General features: G+C 35.2%; 4 protein-coding genes across 4 annotated transcripts; 2 read left to right on the top strand and 2 right to left on the bottom strand.

Annotated features, from left to right (window-relative positions):
* Positions 1 to 300: 300 nt before the first annotated feature.
* LOC114242975 (uncharacterized) lies at positions 301 to 3,974 on the bottom strand. Its single transcript, XM_028174320.2, has 4 exons — positions 3,690 to 3,974; positions 3,493 to 3,584; positions 2,257 to 2,356; positions 301 to 1,689 (listed from the first exon to the last, which is right to left on the bottom strand). The coding sequence occupies exons 1-4, from the start codon at positions 3,708 to 3,710 to the stop codon at positions 1,582 to 1,584; spliced, it is 321 nt and encodes a 106-aa protein (XP_028030121.2). The 5' UTR covers positions 3,711 to 3,974; the 3' UTR covers positions 301 to 1,581.
* On the top strand, positions 728 to 1,816 carry LOC114242974 (putative RNA methyltransferase CG11342). Its single transcript, XM_028174319.2, has one exon. It carries the CDS (start codon positions 728 to 730, stop codon positions 1,469 to 1,471), a length of 744 nt encoding a protein of 247 aa, XP_028030120.2. The 3' UTR covers positions 1,472 to 1,816.
* Positions 3,975 to 5,300: 1,326 nt separating the features above from the next.
* Nufip (nuclear FMR1 interacting protein 1) lies at positions 5,301 to 8,165 on the top strand. Its single transcript, XM_028174330.2, has 3 exons — positions 5,301 to 5,707; positions 6,685 to 6,952; positions 7,353 to 8,165. The coding sequence occupies exons 1-3, from the start codon at positions 5,477 to 5,479 to the stop codon at positions 8,162 to 8,164; spliced, it is 1,311 nt and encodes a 436-aa protein (XP_028030131.2). The 5' UTR covers positions 5,301 to 5,476; the 3' UTR covers position 8,165.
* A 5,079-nt stretch (positions 8,166 to 13,244) lies between these two features.
* Positions 13,245 to 16,125, bottom strand: RpL3 (ribosomal protein L3). Its single transcript, XM_028174270.2, has 6 exons — positions 15,950 to 16,125; positions 15,697 to 15,865; positions 15,056 to 15,378; positions 14,800 to 14,979; positions 14,536 to 14,714; positions 13,245 to 13,476 (listed from the first exon to the last, which is right to left on the bottom strand). Exons 1-6 carry the CDS (start codon positions 16,104 to 16,106, stop codon positions 13,282 to 13,284), a joined length of 1,203 nt encoding a protein of 400 aa, XP_028030071.2. The 5' UTR covers positions 16,107 to 16,125; the 3' UTR covers positions 13,245 to 13,281.
* Positions 16,126 to 17,377: the final 1,252 nt, after the last annotated feature.

The raw sequence follows: 17,377 nt of genomic DNA, 5'->3' as shown, positions 1-17,377 counted from the left end.
CCCTCACGTAGCGCACTGTCCGCTTACAAACCGTTTTAAAGCTATTAGGATTTTGCATACTTGGCTGCATTTAAGTAGCCTTGACTATCAGCTCCGGTGAGTGCTTTGTACTTTAACCGAAACTGACCAGGAGGGCTTACGTGACGGACCGCAAAAAGTGAGGTTAAGTGAATTATTTAATTTTTTGAAGTTTAATGTGGTTTCATCTGTTTTGATTCGGGTACTTAAAAAATTTTCATTTCAGTCTCAGTCCCACGATTCCCACCATTTCACCAAAAGTGTATTTCATTTCTTTTCCACTTTATTTATTCGCTAGTTATTTTTTTTATTTTCATTACATTTGATGTTCCTGTTGAATCAAAGGACACATCATCGGCTACAATGTGAGAATTGGCTGTATGTGTAATACTCCCTTTGCTTATCCAAATCAACAAAACGAATAACATCAATGTCAATTTGGAACAAATGCTCCCTTGACAATTTAATTTTAATTTGGCGTTTAATTAACATATTTACTGAAAGTATCAATAAAATAATCAATAATAATATTGAGAATTAGGAATGTACTTCCAAGTGTTTATAGGTAGTGCTCTCCGGCAATTAAAAATTCCACGGGTCGTGAATGTTGTTTAAGCCCGTGTATGGTTCAGTTCATGAATTCATTCCCTGTAGCTCTTTGATTGCAAAATAAACGTTCATATTTACATTTACAACAAGAGAAGTAAAAATGAAAGAACGAACTAAAGATTTGGATTATTTTGGCAGTGATCCTGGGGCTGTTAAATTTGGAAATTTTATAAACTACTATTCATTTCATAACGTGGCTGAGAGAATAAACAATTTGCACCCAAATATGTTTCCCACTTTAACTGCAGATATATATTGCCTGGACATTGGTTGCAATACTGGAGATCTTACAAGAGAATTGTATAAACTATTAAAAAACCTTTATCCTCAATGCATGTTGCACATATTGGCCGTTGACATTGACTCCGTACTCATAAACCGTGCTCAAGAGTCTAACACTGAACGAAACATTGAATACACAACCGCAAATGTCATGGCAAAAAGTGATCGTGATTTAATCAATGAATATCTCAAGAAAAATGGTAGATCAATGTTTGATATCACATTTTGTTTTTCTGTATCAATGTGGATTCATTTGAATAATGGAGATAATGGCTTAAGAGAATTTTTGGAACACATTAAAACAATTTCTAAATCAATAATAATTGAACCACAACCTTGGAAATGTTATAGACAGGCACAAAAGAGAATTAAAAAAACTGGAAATACATTTCAACTATATGACACTCTTAAAATAAGAAGTCAAGTTGACATTTTTATAGAAAGTATTTTAAAAGAGCATACACATATAAAAGTATATGAATCACAAAATTCTTCATGGAACAGAAAAATACAAAGTTACAAATTAAATATTCAAACAAATGAAAAAAAGGAATTGACATAATTTTTTAATAAAATCTTACTTACTCTAACTTAATTTACAAACTTAGAAAAATTATTTACATAGGTATCTATGACATCATTACCTTCACTAAATTACTCAAATTTGCCCCTTTAAGTGACGATTTCCTCTGTGCTTGGCTCAAACTCTAACTTGACATCACCACCCAGGCTTTCAACTTCCATTTCTGGTTCAGGAGCATTCAGCATATTGAGAGTAACCTGTAAATCGACAATAGTACTAATAAATATTTTTGCATAATCATGACAATGAAGTTAATGTATAAGTTTTACAAAATACTACAATTTATAAATTGTTAAATTATTTTATTAAAAGTTAAGTTACCAATAGAAGTGTTTTATTTTTATTTTTACTCTTAAAATTATTACAGAAATGCTATGTCTATAGTTTGTATTGTAAGGGCGAAGCCAATAAATCACATGCAACACAAATGAACATGACTATTTAAAAAACTCAACAAAATATTTTTTCAACTTTGATTCGGTTGTGTCTTTGTGACCCCCTACAGTGATACAGTTCTGGCTCAGGACAACTCTCTTTAGCTGGCCTTGAGCCTTGAGGCCTTGAGGCCCACCAACCTTTCCAAAAAGTCAATGATGTTTTCCTTACAAAAATTGACAACATTTTATATTGTTATAATATGTGAACTAGCAATAAGCCACAGTAATTATTATTTCAACCTGCATCGTTAATGTCAAATTATTGCCATTGGATTCAATAATATAATTTTAGTTGTATCAGTTTTATATTACAGTGTTTCAACTGACTTGTTGTGAAATAGATGTGTGGACGGTGTGTTGACCCGATGTGCTTGGTGCATATTTTTCATCTGTAGCCTTTCGCTTTACTGGGGTTTTCGCCTGCACACTATTAATTTAAAAAACAATAATTAATTATAAATATATATGATAATATACAACTACTAAATTTTATATTATTTTTTAGATAAACTAAAAAACCTAAGATCTTTTTGGTTTTAGGTAAACTCCTTTCTAAGCCAGTGAACCATTCCCTGGAGCCTACATATTGATATAACCTCAGTTGTAGTAATAATATTCATCCTCATGCCATTTACCACTGCACCAATTGGGTAGTGATAGGATAACCAAATTACACCATGTTTATAACTGAATTACAGAATTGTAGCACATTTTTACCTCTGTAGTTAAATGCTACAATAACTTTCAGTAAATTAATCAAACTAGGTACTCATATTAAGTTATTAGTAAACTAAATCAATGCTACTCATCTTTTCATTAATATGATTTCAAAACAAATTTTGTTACATTTCCCAATTAAAATAATAAAATTTATGTAATCTTAACATAGTTATACACTATCCAAATTCTTATGATTATCTGTCAGGTGAGCTTTCAGCTTTTGTAAGACCAGTCACACTTCACTATGACTATCACTAATTGTATGAAATCCATGAAATTCCTAAAACTATACACAGACCACCTTTTTTATTGCTTAGATGGGTGGACGAGCTCACAGTCCACCTGGTGTTAAGTGGTTACTGCAGCCCATAGACATCTACAACGTAAATGTGCCACCCTCCTTGAGATATAAGTTCTTAAGTTCTAAGGTCTCAAGTATAGTTACAATGGCTGCCCTACCCTTCAAACCCAAACGCATTACTGCTTCACAGCAAAAATAGGCAGGGTGGTGGTACCTACCTGTGCGGACTCACAAGAGGTCCTACCATCAGTAAATCCTATCATATGCTTATGTAAACCAACCTATCATGTGTTGATACTATGAAACTTTTCTTATAGTATCAGTTTTATCACAGTTATGCAAATTGTTTAGAAATGCAAAAACATTGATGTTTATTTATGTACGTAGTTAAATAAAAAATAAATCATCTCTGAGAGCTGTAAGTATGACTAACGGGTCGTACAGTTGCCTGACAAGTGGGATAGTGACAAACTACTAAACTTTTCAGTTAGGTGTTTCATTCATTTATACAGCATATATACTAGACATTGCTTGATACATGCCTTGGTGTAGTTTCAGCTATTGGATGAAGAAGCATTATCATTTCTGCCAATTTGTTAAATGCGGCACCAGCTTCAGTGAAAATTTCGCCAACCTGAAATAATACGAACCAAGTAAAATCGATCAAACATGTAACATTGCATGAGCATCATTTTTATAGAGTATTCATATCCAGTAAAGCATTTTAGTGATTTTATACCTTAGCAGCGGAATTATTCATTATTATCAATATAAATCAATAGCTTTAAATTAGTACTCTGTTTCTTTATGAATATATTGTTCGATTGTAAAATCTAGATAGAGGTCATGTGGTAGGTATGTTAGTGTTCGTGTTTTATGTATGTAATCATCTACTATAGACCCTTCTACATTGGAGTTAAAGACATCAACACATTAATTTCTCCATTAACTAATAAGTACAATATGTATGTATGTACAGATTTTGATTTCACAAATACAAACAAACATCTCGAATATATTAAGTGTATAATCTATGCATACAACCATAGCTATTACATATTTTTTTAAAGGGATTTTCTGACCTAGTAACTAAGACCTTTAGGTCATGGCTTATTTTAATTTAATAGGTTGGGGAAAAAGTCTTTTCGCATTATAGTATGTATGAACTTGTAATAAAATCTCTTTGGCTAAACCTACCACATATTTGTATCTGGCTGGTTTTGGTATCATTAAAAGTTTCAATTTTAAAGAAGATAATACCAAATTCAAATTAGGAAAATATGTGCATTTATTTATTTTTCGTACTATCAAGATGAGTGAATCTAATGAAGAAATTCGATACCGTACATTTTAAAATTTTATCACAACAAAGGTAAAAATGCCACGCAAGCCGCAAAAAAAATTTGCGATGTAATATGAAAGCATCACGTACGCTATCGTTTTTGTTTGTTTCTGCATCAACAGCCACAAAGTCACAATCTTTAGAAAGTAGTTTCAAAGCTTGTAAATATAAGTCAATACTTTCTTCTGGTCGTTGTTTCCTTGTTGCTAACATGTGTCTAGCAAAAATCAGATTTTTTTGGTTTTACATACAGTTTTTGCAGTATTGTGATCGCTTCTTCATAGTTCGTATCTTCGCTTATATTGTGTTGATATTTGGTGATATATGGTTTACCAAAAGTTGAAACTTTATGTTATCCCATTTTTCTGGCGGAGGAACCGACTGTGCATCTGTTTCTGGAGCGGTTGGTTTCTGCACGTAAGTAAAGCTCTTTTTTTATTTTTTTTATTGCCGTATTGGCAGACGAGCATACAGCCCGCCTGATGGTGAGTGGTTACCGTCGCTCATGGACGTCAGCAATGCCAGGGGCAGAGCGAATCCGCTGCCTACCGTTTAATACTCTCCACAAGCCTCGTTTGAAGAAGGACATGTCATAGCACTCGGGAAACACCTTCGAGCTTTCGAAAGTTTTACGCCGGTGTATCCAAACTCTCTTACCAGAGCTATCTGATGGGTCGATATCAAACCTTTCAGGGCGAAGATATTTATACATTTTTTTTTATTTTATCTTATTAAATTGTAATAAGAGAAACCTTTAATGAATATAAGGTTTTAATAAGCTAAAATTAACAGTAAAATTTATTTAGGTACATTAAATACATTGACAAATAACTAATAAACCAGATTGACAACAACCCCGACTTATGACTGATAATTTCAAGTAAGAAGTTTACATCAATTTAATTTAATTTCATTTCATAATATCATTTTTCATATAAAAAAATTATAAAACATTAGGCAGTGTGGTATGATACTTTTGCCTTTCCAATTGGAAAAAGGAAAAATAAGTGTATAATCTATGTACTACCTACTACTACCATCAAAATCAAGGGTGTTTGTAAAAACTAAAAAATAACTTCATTAATAATTTGTGGCGTAACTTGAATGAGTTGAATTAAAAAGACGAAAACGACATCAGATTCAGTGATCGCTTATAAAAGTTAACGCATGGTATAAGATGCAATATGAACCCTACTGAATTATGTAGGTATATACCGCAGTCTCCAAGAATGCCGAACTATCCACGATTTTGTCTTCCAAATACGCAATGGCGATTCAACTATGGCCCACGTGTGTCTTCTTGGTCGAATCAAACCCAATCCAATATTGATAGAAATGAAGAACATTGGTGTGAAACATGTGATAGAGGATTTCCTAATGCAGTCATTCTGGAGAAACATAAAAATCAACATGAAGTAAGTATTTAAGTAGTTTATTCTATCAAAATTGGTATAAAAAATTTCACCCAACATTGAAGAAAAGTACTAATTTCAATAATATGTATTTATATAGATTTACAATGCCATTACATTTTTTTCTTTGGGGCTATTAAAAGAAGGTCTATGCCAATGGCTTACAATTTATTTAAGAACTCAAATATGAAATTTGTGAACTTATCGAGGACATACTGCTGCAAAATGTTGGTTGATGATGGTAAATTTTATGAAAAGAATATGGTCTTCAAGAGTTGCTATGGCTGTAATTTCACTGATGTTGTTGTTCATTAATGCATATACTCCATCAAACAATTAAATAAACATGTTTTTGTTTTCAAAATAAATCTTTTTCATGTCATTAAGACACAAGTTGTACTGAAAAACTGAGATTTAAAATTTATGTCTCAAGGTTTGGTGATAGCTTCAATGTGGTTGATGTAAATTGGGTCCAGTGATCACTTAACACCAGATGGGTACTGAACTTGCCACATATATATATTTTTTTTTAAATTAGATTGTTGGACGAGCTCACAGCCCACCTGGTGTTAAGTGGTTACTGGAGCCCATAGACATCTACAATGTAAATGCGCCACCCACCTTGAGATATAAGTTCTGAGGTCTCAGTATAGGTACAACAGCTACCCCACCCTTCAGACGGCAACGCATTACTGCTTTACGGCAGAAATAGGCGAGGTGGTGGTACCTACCCGTGCGGACTCACAAGAGGTCCTACCACCAGTGAGCAGAAATAGGCGGGGTGGTGGTACCTACCCGTGCGTACTTACAAGAGGCTCTACCACCAGTGAAATATGTAGCAGTAGCAATAAAAAAATGACAATATTATACTTTAATAATAATAACTTGTGGTATAAATAATTCACAAACAAAACGTCTCAACTGATTATAAGTCAATAATTAATAATCATAAAACTATATTTCTGAAAATATCTTTTCAGAAATGCAATATAGATGGATGTGGATTTGTAGCACATCCAAAGATAATAACCAAACACATACAAATGCAGCACTCGACTGGTCTTTACAAAAAAATTGCTAAATTAAATAATCCCGAGGAAATAAAGACATGGCGAGAAGAAAGAAGAAGAAACTATCCAACACAAGCTAATATTGAGAAAAAAGCTGCAATGGTTAGGGAGAAAATTGAAAGAGGTGAAAAAATGGGACTTTCAAGAGACAAGAATATGTGTGACAATAAAAAATCAGGTACTTACAAATCAAAGTTCATTTCTGTTTAAATCATTATGACATGGCCTGTATTAGATTAATTAAGTAGTCAGATTAGGTCAGGTTAGATAGTAAAAAGATTTTATAATTTAATATTTTTTTAAACACTATGAGTTTATCTACATGATGTTAAGTGGTTACAGGAGACCATAAATATCACAACCTGAAAGCCTCCTTCTGCACTCACCAATGATTCATAGCCAAATCTCAGTTACATTCTGTGAACAGTAAAGAGTAAGGAGTAAAATATAAAGACACAGGTAAAAGGCAACATTTTCACCTTTAAGCTATATAAAATTACTTACTCTAAATAAGACATCCTTCCCACCTATCTGAATTAACGCCTTGTTTTTAATTTTAAATGCACCTTTAATTTTAGGTATGAACAGAAAATACAAAAGTGATAATAGGAAATTCAATAACAAATGTGAATTAAATAGAAGAAAACCAATTGAACAAAAATTTAAAGCAAATCAGAAACCTGCCCAAACACCATTTAAAAAAACAAAAGCTCTACCAGTTCTTGATGATAAAAGATCAATTAAACCATTTTCTGGTATCCAAGATATTCTGTCAGAAAGTGTAACTCCAGAAGATATTATGGAAACAGAAAAATTTGACCTTGGCATTGAAGATGATGATGTGAGTGAAGAAAATGTACCTAACACAAAAACAAACATTAGTTCTGAGTCAACTGTATGTAATGCCCTTTCTTCACTTATTTGTGAATATGGGTCTTCTGATGATGATGAGACAACTGTATCAAATGAAAACATTATTGACAAATGTAACCAAAATTCAGAAACAAATGGAAATCTTCATAAAGTCAACTCAGAACCTAAAAGTGTAGCCATACCTAATTTAAGTGTACCTGAAATGTCAAAACATAAAAGAAAAGATAGTAAAAGCTGTCTTTTGGATGTTGATGATGATGGCCCTGAAGAAATAGCAATATTAAAGAAGGACGTAACAGAACTTACTCCGGATATAATACCTGATAAAAAATCAGTTCCTATAGAGAAAAAAGAAAAAATTAAGAGTTACCCTACAAAAGTAATTAAAAAACCACCAAGGTCAAGGGTGCCCTCTACACTTTTACAAAAACTACTTTTTAAGGAAGTGAAACAGGAACGTAATATTATTTTGCAGTGTATAAGACATATAAGAAAAAACAACTATTTTACCAAATAAATATCGATGCTTGAATGGCAAACGTGACTAAGCGACAATAACTGCTTTGTACATAAATGAAATGATTTTAATAGACCTAGAAATATATTTTTTTTGCGCATCGAATACGGTTATTGCCTATCATTTATGTACAAAGCAGTTATTGTCGCTTAGTCACGTTTGCCTTTCAAGCATCTATTATATAAAAATGGGTTTTATTCAATTGCTGTTGTTTTTGTGGTTATTGTTTTTAGTTACTATATTATGGAGTTACTAGCTACAGCTACTGACAACTACTACAGCTTTGAACTAAGTAATTTTATATGCCAGTTGTAATTATAAATATAATTATATATTGTAACCTGAGATCGTCTTATACCGAAAACTAATGCGTTCTGTTTAATAATTTAGGGAAAAACATTTAGCTTATGTTTATTTACATTATGGGGTTGAAATTTAATAATAATTAAATTATTTACCTAAATATTATGTTAAAACATGTTTAAATATTTAGACAATGAAATGTCGAACGTAATTAATTGTAAAACTCGAGCTGACCGTCGCATAAGATCTAGGTCAAACCATCACAAAACACCAGTAGTCAACATAAATAACGCTATGTGGTGGCAGCCGCTAACTACGTTCTAAAATCGAAGGTAGACTAGGTAGTAGATGTATTCGCGAATCAGCTGCCTCAGTTATTATAATTCTTTGGAGGACTAACTAAACCCCCAGATGCCCTAATTACGTTAAAAATGCGTGAGTAAAAAATACAATCGTGTTCATAATCAGGGTGATCGTACATGGCTTGTCAAAACAGAAAAAAAACTTGTAATAATTTATTTCCCTTTAAAGAGCAGCAACATTTAAGAAGTCCAGCAGCTGAACTATCCGTATTCCTTATTTCAGGATGGAAGGTTAACTCATAGAGTAAGATTTTATATGGTTTAACTGCTGGCCTTTGCAGATTCGCCATAACAGGTAGGTGCGTAATAAAAAAAATTTAAATCTCCTACCTAAGCCGGTGGTAGCCTTGGAGGGCTATGCCAGCACAAACCTAGCTAGTAGGTGAGCTCACGGGTCTCTAGCAAGAGCAGTACTTCGCAGAATCTACCACCGGATCTGAAACGCGTTACACGTTAGTGGATCAGGAGGATCCTAAATGACGAGCTTAGAGCTATGTCGACTGTTTCAGCCCGTAGGGTCGGGTATGTAGTTATCGGCGGCCACGAGAAGAGGGTTTTCGTGTCGTGCCGCTTTCTCAAAATGACGCACTGATGCTGACTGAAAATACTTACTAATGTAGTCAATCCCCATGCCATCGTGGAGATCCACATTCCCGACGAACAACGGTGCTCCGAAGGCTATTCTGCAAAAACGAGATTTGGATGATTTGAAAGGGTTTGAAATTAGTGCGGACCGCGTGAGCAAACACCCTTGCATAAGTCATGACTGGGCGTATGCAAGTTTTGTAGTGTCACTTTATTACGAAGGGACAATTTACTTTGCTTGTAAATCATCGGATAGAGGCGGGCGAGTACGAACTCAAGATACCTGAATCGTGCTGAAACGACGTTTCCGAAATAAGTTTGCATTAAACAAGTTTGAATAATAACTGAAGTCGTCGTGGCCTAACGGTTATGACGTCCGATGCATTTGTGTTGAGCGATGCACCGGTGTTCGAATCTCAGGCGGGTACCAATTTTTCTAATGAAATACGTACTCAACAAATGTTCACGATTGACTTCCACGGTGAAGGAATAACATCGTGTAATAAAAAATGAAACCCGCAAAATTATAATTTGCGTAATTACTGGTGGTAGGACCTCTTGTGAGTCCGCGCGGGTGGGTACCACCACTCTGTTCTGCCGTGAAGCAGTAATGCGTTTCGGTTTGAAGGGTGGGGCAGCCGTTGTAACTTTACTTGAGACCTTAGAACTTATTCTCAAGGTGGGTGTGTGGATGTCTATGGGCTCCAGTAACCACTTAACACCAGGTGGGCTGTGAGCTAGTCCACAATGCGACGCTATATTAAAAAAAAGTGTTTAGTTCTACGGTAAGCTGCATGTTGTAAATATTCAATGTTTAATCATAAAACAGTGTAAATAAGTAAACTATATTGTGTATTAGTAAGTGTATATATAGATCCCGACAGTTACAAACTGAACTGACCATTGTAAATATTCCAATACAAAGTGAGTGATATGTGTATACTGAGCTAAGTGATCTAGACGAAGAAATTAATAATAAACTTAGTCGACTGAATTCAGAAGCAAATTTAGAAGCTTCTGATTACACTGTTCTAAATTCAGTTACTGAATCACTTGTCAGTTTAAGCGCGACGAAGTTGGACGTGTCGTGTGTAAGAGGATGCTCCAGTATTGTCTAGACTCTAGACAAAAAAAAACTTGGCGTAGCCGTCGCTGTCGGTTCAATTGAAAAAAAGAAAAGAATATGGGTGAAGAAATATTTATTGCTCCGCGGAAAGATTGCAAATATTAACATTATGATTGATTTAGAACCAGCAACTTCAGAAATGATCTACCTAATCAGGTCATAAATTCTGTCACATGTTTAATGTAAAATAATTGAAACAAGTTTATTCATTATGTAACCATTCATATACCAAGATGAACTTAACAAAACACTGAACTTATGACACTAAAGTTTATTCAAAATGACCTCCGTGATTTTGAATACAGGCCTTCAATCTGCGCGGCCAGTCGTCTATCGCAGCACGAACGAGGTCCATGTCAATATCGGCGGCTGCCTTAATCAAGGATGTCTTGAGTGACTCCAAATTGGGATGAGACTTTGAGCACGCCTTTTCCTCAAAGTGTTGCCATATCTTGTAATCTAACGGATTCAAATCTGGACTGGAGGAGGGCCAGTCTTCGTGCCAGATGAAGTCGATTTCACGCGCCGCCAGCCAGTCTTGTGTGCTCTTCGCTCTATGAGCTGGCGCCGAATCTTGTTAGAATACCCAGTGCCTGTTATTGAACATGGTATGAGAAACAGGTTCCACAAGGTTCGTCAGGACTGTATTTTGATACACAACTGCATTCGTTTTTACACCTTTCTCACAAAAATGTACCTCTGTTAAGCCCCAATAAGAAACTCCCAACCATACCATGAGCGAGGATGGAAAATGACCTCGTTGGACACGCGGAATACGGTTGCTCGCTTCTTCACTACTGTGTGCGTACACCTTATCATTTTTGGAGTTTACTCCTTTAGAATCGATTTACATATATAGGCCCGGGGTATGAAAATTATGGGGACCAAAATCGTACTAGCATGTCACACGAAATGCGTTATGCGCCTGATTGGCTCCTGATTGCGTGATGCGTGCGCGCGCCAATCAAAATCGTACTAGCATGTCACACGAAATGCGTTATGCGCCTGATTGGCTCCTGATTGCGTGATGCGTGCGCGCGCCAATCAAAATCGTACTAGCATGTCACACGAAATGCGTTATGCGCCTGATTGGCTCCTGATTGCGTGATGCGTGCGCGCGCCAATCAAAATCGTACTAGCATGTCACACGAAATGCGTTATGCGCCTGATTGGCTCCTGATTGCGTGATGCGTGCGCGCGCCAATCAGGAGCCAACGCGCGGCCGCGTTATCGCAGGTGACGCCGGGCTGCTGCGCCGGCAGTCCGCCACAAAGCCTCGTACTGATCGCGCGTTTCTCTCATTATTGTATTTTCATATATTTGTTAGTCGTTTGTTTTGTGTCTCGTTAATTTGTTAATAATCTGTAGTGTATCGTGTTGTCGTAATATAGAACTATTTCTCGTATTGTTTCGTTTAATTTTTTATATCCAGTAAACTCCAGTCGTGCGTCGGAGCGGACACACACACTTTTTTTTGTTGTAGCTCTCTTCTACGGTAAAAAATTTTTCATCCGAAAAAAGAATTTCCCGATATTTTTTTCCCGCGTACCGCTTCAACAAAGCGCGGCATCTCTTCAGTCTCAGGACCATTAGACGAGCATTCAAACGATGTCCTGTTTTTCTTCGATATGCCCGAAGCCCTAAGTCTTCATTTAACACCCTTTTCACCGTGGTTCTGCTTAACCCCATCTGAAGGGTCAACAGTTTCTGCTTACGTTTGGGATTTCTTTGAATTCGCGCCTTCACAGCTTTTATCACTGCTGGAGTCCTAACAGACCGAGAGCGACCACTTATTGACCTGTCATCTACACTAGTCTTCATTGTATCGTTTAATGGTACGATAAACGAATCTTTTGGTTATATTCAAATTTTTCAGTATGTTAAAAATTTGAATTGGCGCGTAACCGCAACGATGCGACGCAATAACTGCAACACGGTCTTCTTTAAGCGTCCACTCCATATTTAAAAATGAGTAAAATTCTAAAAGTATACATTTTTATTTTCATGAACAATTCGAAATTCGAATTCAATAAACTTTTTTGTGGCCAGCATTCTAAAAGAAAAGTTTTTACTGTGTGACATCAAAGCGCGCGAACCGCGATCGTTCTACAATAGTAAATAGATTTCGGGTCGGTGCAGAAAATCCGTCTCTTCAAATAACAGCTCACTTGAAATGTGAGCTATTTTGTTTAGTTCACTTCAAACACAGCCAATGTCAACCCGACATTCGTAAACAAGTGTAGGAGGAAGTAAAATTTAGTTCTTTAATATGCTGCTGATAACCCCTGCTGACAAAAATTATCCCTGGTCCCTGAAGCTGATTATTAATGGATCCCAGGGCCGAACGCTGAAAGTGGTACCTAAGATTCATCTGGCCATTCCTTACTTTTCAGAACAGCTTTAAGTTTTCTGTTCATGTGGCCAAAAATCCTGCACGTATTAGTTCAAAATACATCTTATATATGGTTAACGTTTAAGTATTGTGATAAACTGTGATAAATTGTGTGACTACGTGTGCAAGATACATAGATTAGATGAATTAGGGGATATTTAGAATTCGTTTCAGGTGTTTTATTTTCCCTCTATAATCGATGTAGATACCTATATTTTATGTAATTTCCACAGAATATTATAGATGGGTAAAGTATTAAAAGTTTAACTATGAGTTAAACTTCTTTCAAACAAATTATTGAAATAAAAAGTATTTTGCATTGTCAAATGTTTATTTTCACGGACGACACTTAAGGCTGCGCAGCAGCCGCTGGGGTTGTGGTGGCCGCAGCTTCTTCGCGAATACGATCCTTCTTGAGTGTACCCATGAATGCAGCCTTGTCAGCCGGCGTCTGGAATCGACCATGACCGAACTTGGACGAGGTGTCAATGAATTTGAGGTTGATCTTTTCTAGTGCAGCCCTCTTTGTATGCACACGCAGAGACTGAAATCAATATATCAATTGTTTTTACAAATGTAACAAAACTGAAAGTTCTGAAAATTGTGTCAGAGGTGGATGCTAATCTACTATGTATAAATCATTTAGATTATGTTTATATCCCTAACTTTATTGCTACCCTAAAATCTCATTTCATTTTCAGAAGCACCACAATGATACTTGTTTGTTTTTTGTAAATGAAGTAAGTTCTTGCTTGATTTATTTTTAACATTTTGGAAAGTCAAGTGAAAAAGTAAATAGCCTTTTTTAAGTTTATAAGTGCATAATAATTTAATTAAGTTGCAATATTCATAGTATATTCATAAATTTAATTTGGACCTTAAAGTTAGATATAGATGTCTGATCATGAAGAAAAAATGTACTTTTTTTTATTGCCCGAGCAGGCAGACTAGCATACGGCCCACCTGGCGGTAAGCGGTTACCGTCGCTTATGGACATTTTAGCAATGCCAGGGGCAGAGCCAAGACGCTGTCTATTTTTATTATTTACTAGCTGTATGTACCCATTTAAAATTAACAACACTTATTTCTCACCCCCACAAAGATTCTCATCATTAACACCCTCGCAACTGGTGTAGGTAGTCCAACACTCATATAAATATTAGCCTATCCATTAAGTACATGTATTTTCTACATTTCAAATAAATCGGAAGCATGGTTCAGTAGTTATAACGGAACATCGTAAAAACCACTAGATTTATAATTAGTATAGATTTCACTTCAAAAAGTTCTTAATTTTATTTCACAAAAAAATTAGAATTTTAGACCCTATAAAAAGCCATTAAATTCAAATGAGCCTATGGTGTATCATAAAATCTTCCATCTTGAGGACATGATTTTAATATAGCATGGCACACATTTCTAAAATTTATATTATAGCAAGGTTAAACAAGTATATCATGGAACAAATGGATGAACAATTCAAATTTAAGACAAATTCAATTGACAGTTAAGCTGAGTTGAGCTTAAAAAAACACTTATTTATTAATTTCTTTTTTTTACACCAAATTTACACATCTCCCGAATTAAAGGGACACAAACTAACCTTTCTAAGAGTAATGATACGCTTTTTAGGTCCCATGCAGCAACCCTTGATCATCACAAAGTCGTTGTTTACTTCACCATAATGGGGGAAACCTCCCATCGGTGTAATGGATTTCTCAGACAGGTCATACTCAGTAGATGCATTGTTTTTAATAACTTTGCCATCCTTTTTGTGGATTCCTAAGATAAAAAACATCAATTTTAATATCAATAATATCAAGATATATTTTAATTTCATATAATTGTTATGTCAAAAGTTATTTACCTTGTCCAATACGATAGATTTTCTTGTTCATTTCAGTACGGTGATGATAACCTTTCTGACCAGCACGAGCTACAGTGAACGACACCCTAGAAGGATGCCAAGCTCCAATGCAGGCAACTTTCCTAAGACCCTTGTGTGTCTTACGGGGTAGCTTCTTTGTGTGCCAACGAGAAGTGACACCTAGTATTTAGAAAGTATGTGTTAATAATCTCTTTAGACACTATAATATACACAAGTTTACATTAACACAACTAACCTTTGTATCCTTTGCCCTTGGTGACACCAATGCAGTCAATCATTTCATCTTGGGCAAACACAGAATCGACAGGGATAGGTTTCTCCAGATGTTCTCTGGCCCATTTCACTTTGTCCTCGATGGTACCACCGTTAAGTTGGATTTCCATAATGTGAGCCTTCTTTTGTCGCTGTTTTAACAGCTTCATTTGAGTGTGGGCAATGACTCTTACAACACTACAGTAGCGGATCATCTTCTTGAAATCTTTTTCTATTGATTTGCGTCCAAGCTCATCCTGCCATTTCTTACTGGCTTTAGTGAAAGCCTTCTTCTTGCATTTGTACCTGATTAATTAAATCAAACCCCATGCTGTAAGAGAAACCCAGTAGTCTCATCATGGAGCGGAGACTACTTGGTAACTATATGCACAAAGTAACATACTCTAGGCATATTAATAAAGCTCTCATCTTTCGAGAGGAGAGCTGTAGATTAAATTATTAAAAATTTTGGGAAACTTTAGAATTACTTAAACCTTTACAATTAGTATAATCTTTCCAACATTTTAAATTACAGATTAAATTGATAATTACTCAATTACTTTTAGATAAAGATTTCAGTTTAAAAGAAAATAATGTGAAAGTATGTTCAAATACCAAACGTACCAGTTTTTGTAGAAGCGACGTCGACAGTCTTCAGACATATGCTCCGCCCAGACAGTCAACAGAGCACGTAGTCCATGAGGGGTCTCAATGTATCCAACAACACCGACACAAACCATCGGAGGAGTCTCGATGATGGTGACAGCCTCCACGATCTCTTTTTTGTTGATTTCTAACAAACAAATAAACAACTTAGTATAGAACACTACGGCTTAATGGAAAATCAATTTATCAATATCAAACATAAGACACTTACTTGAACCGGGACGGTCAGGTTCTCTAACCACGTGGGTCATACCGGCCTTATAACCGATAAAAGCAGTCAAATGAACAGGTTTGCTAGGGTCGTCTTTCGGGAACGCCTTGACCTTACCACGATGACGACGGGACCTCTTTTTGGGATAGAATCCCATAGACCCATGACGGGGTGCTGAAAATTTTCTGTGCGACTGGAAAAAGATAGACAACGTAAGAACAGAAATACCACGTATTTAGCGCCGTAACATGCGTAAAAGGTGCCATCAGTCCGCCCTAGTATTAATCTTCATTAAATTTCAGGTTCTAACCGTTTATATATTGAACTAGTGATCATCATGTGGCTTGTAATTAAGAGTTATAGAAGAAAGTAGACTTAAAACAAATCGTAACTTTTTTTTTAAATTATGTTTTCTCTAATTTCAAATTGCGAATCCAAAGATTTAAGCAATGATGTTAAAGATTAATAGTGATTATTAAGGCTCCAACTCACCATGCTGGAAGACAGTCGCAACTAAAATGGACGACTCAACATGATTTTAGCAGTGTTGCCAACAGTTATACCAGCTTTCCACCGTATTCAACCTTGAAATCCACCAGAACACCACTAAAATTAAAGTACTACATTCAAACTCGCTAAATTTTACACTAAATTAAAGTATAAGGAAAGAAAATAAATTTAGGAATTATTACTTTCTTTTATTATTACAAAAATTGAGCACATTTTTATTCTTTACATAAAATTATACGACTAACTAATTGTTGCTAGGCAACAACTATTCTTCTTAATAAACTTATGATGGTTACACAGATATAGTAAGAAGCCCAGTTCTAACAACGGTAACCACTCACCATCAGGTGGGCCGTATGCTCGTCTGCTTACAAGGGCCTTAAAAAAAAAACTACCTTTTCTAGGTAAATCAACATGAAAATTATTCAATAACGACTAATTCTAAGTTAAGTCGTCTTCTTCAGAGGAATCATTTTTGTCTACACCATTATTGCCATGCAGATTTATATGACTCTTTAGTACCATTGTGATTTACAACGGCTATTTGAATTTTATAACTATTGCAGCATTTTCGTTCCAATCTCAAACAACAGCGCACTCTCAATGTAGCAGTTAAAAAATTTAACTTCATTCTATTCCTCCGTTTGTTTTTTATTATAGTCATACTGCTAAATAGTCTCTCAACATCGGTATTAGAATGAGATAGTATTAAGAGACTAATCACAAAATTCGCTAATTCATTAAATCTCGGCTCTCTTTGAGTTAACACATGAGATTCGAATCTGTACCATTAACATTTATTGTCACAAAATCTTGAATATTTTGTGTAAAAAATATCTACTTTCTGGGTAGGCTACATTAGTTTGTCAATTAGTGTATCAATCAAATTTGTCAATTCATCATATAGTTTTGAATGAT

Source organism: Bombyx mandarina, chromosome 04 (genome assembly GCF_030267445.1).
Source record: "Bombyx mandarina strain Sakado chromosome 04, ASM3026744v2".
Lineage (NCBI taxonomy): Eukaryota > Metazoa > Arthropoda > Insecta > Lepidoptera > Bombycidae > Bombyx > Bombyx mandarina.
This window is presented reverse-complemented; position numbering and strand designations above follow the sequence as displayed.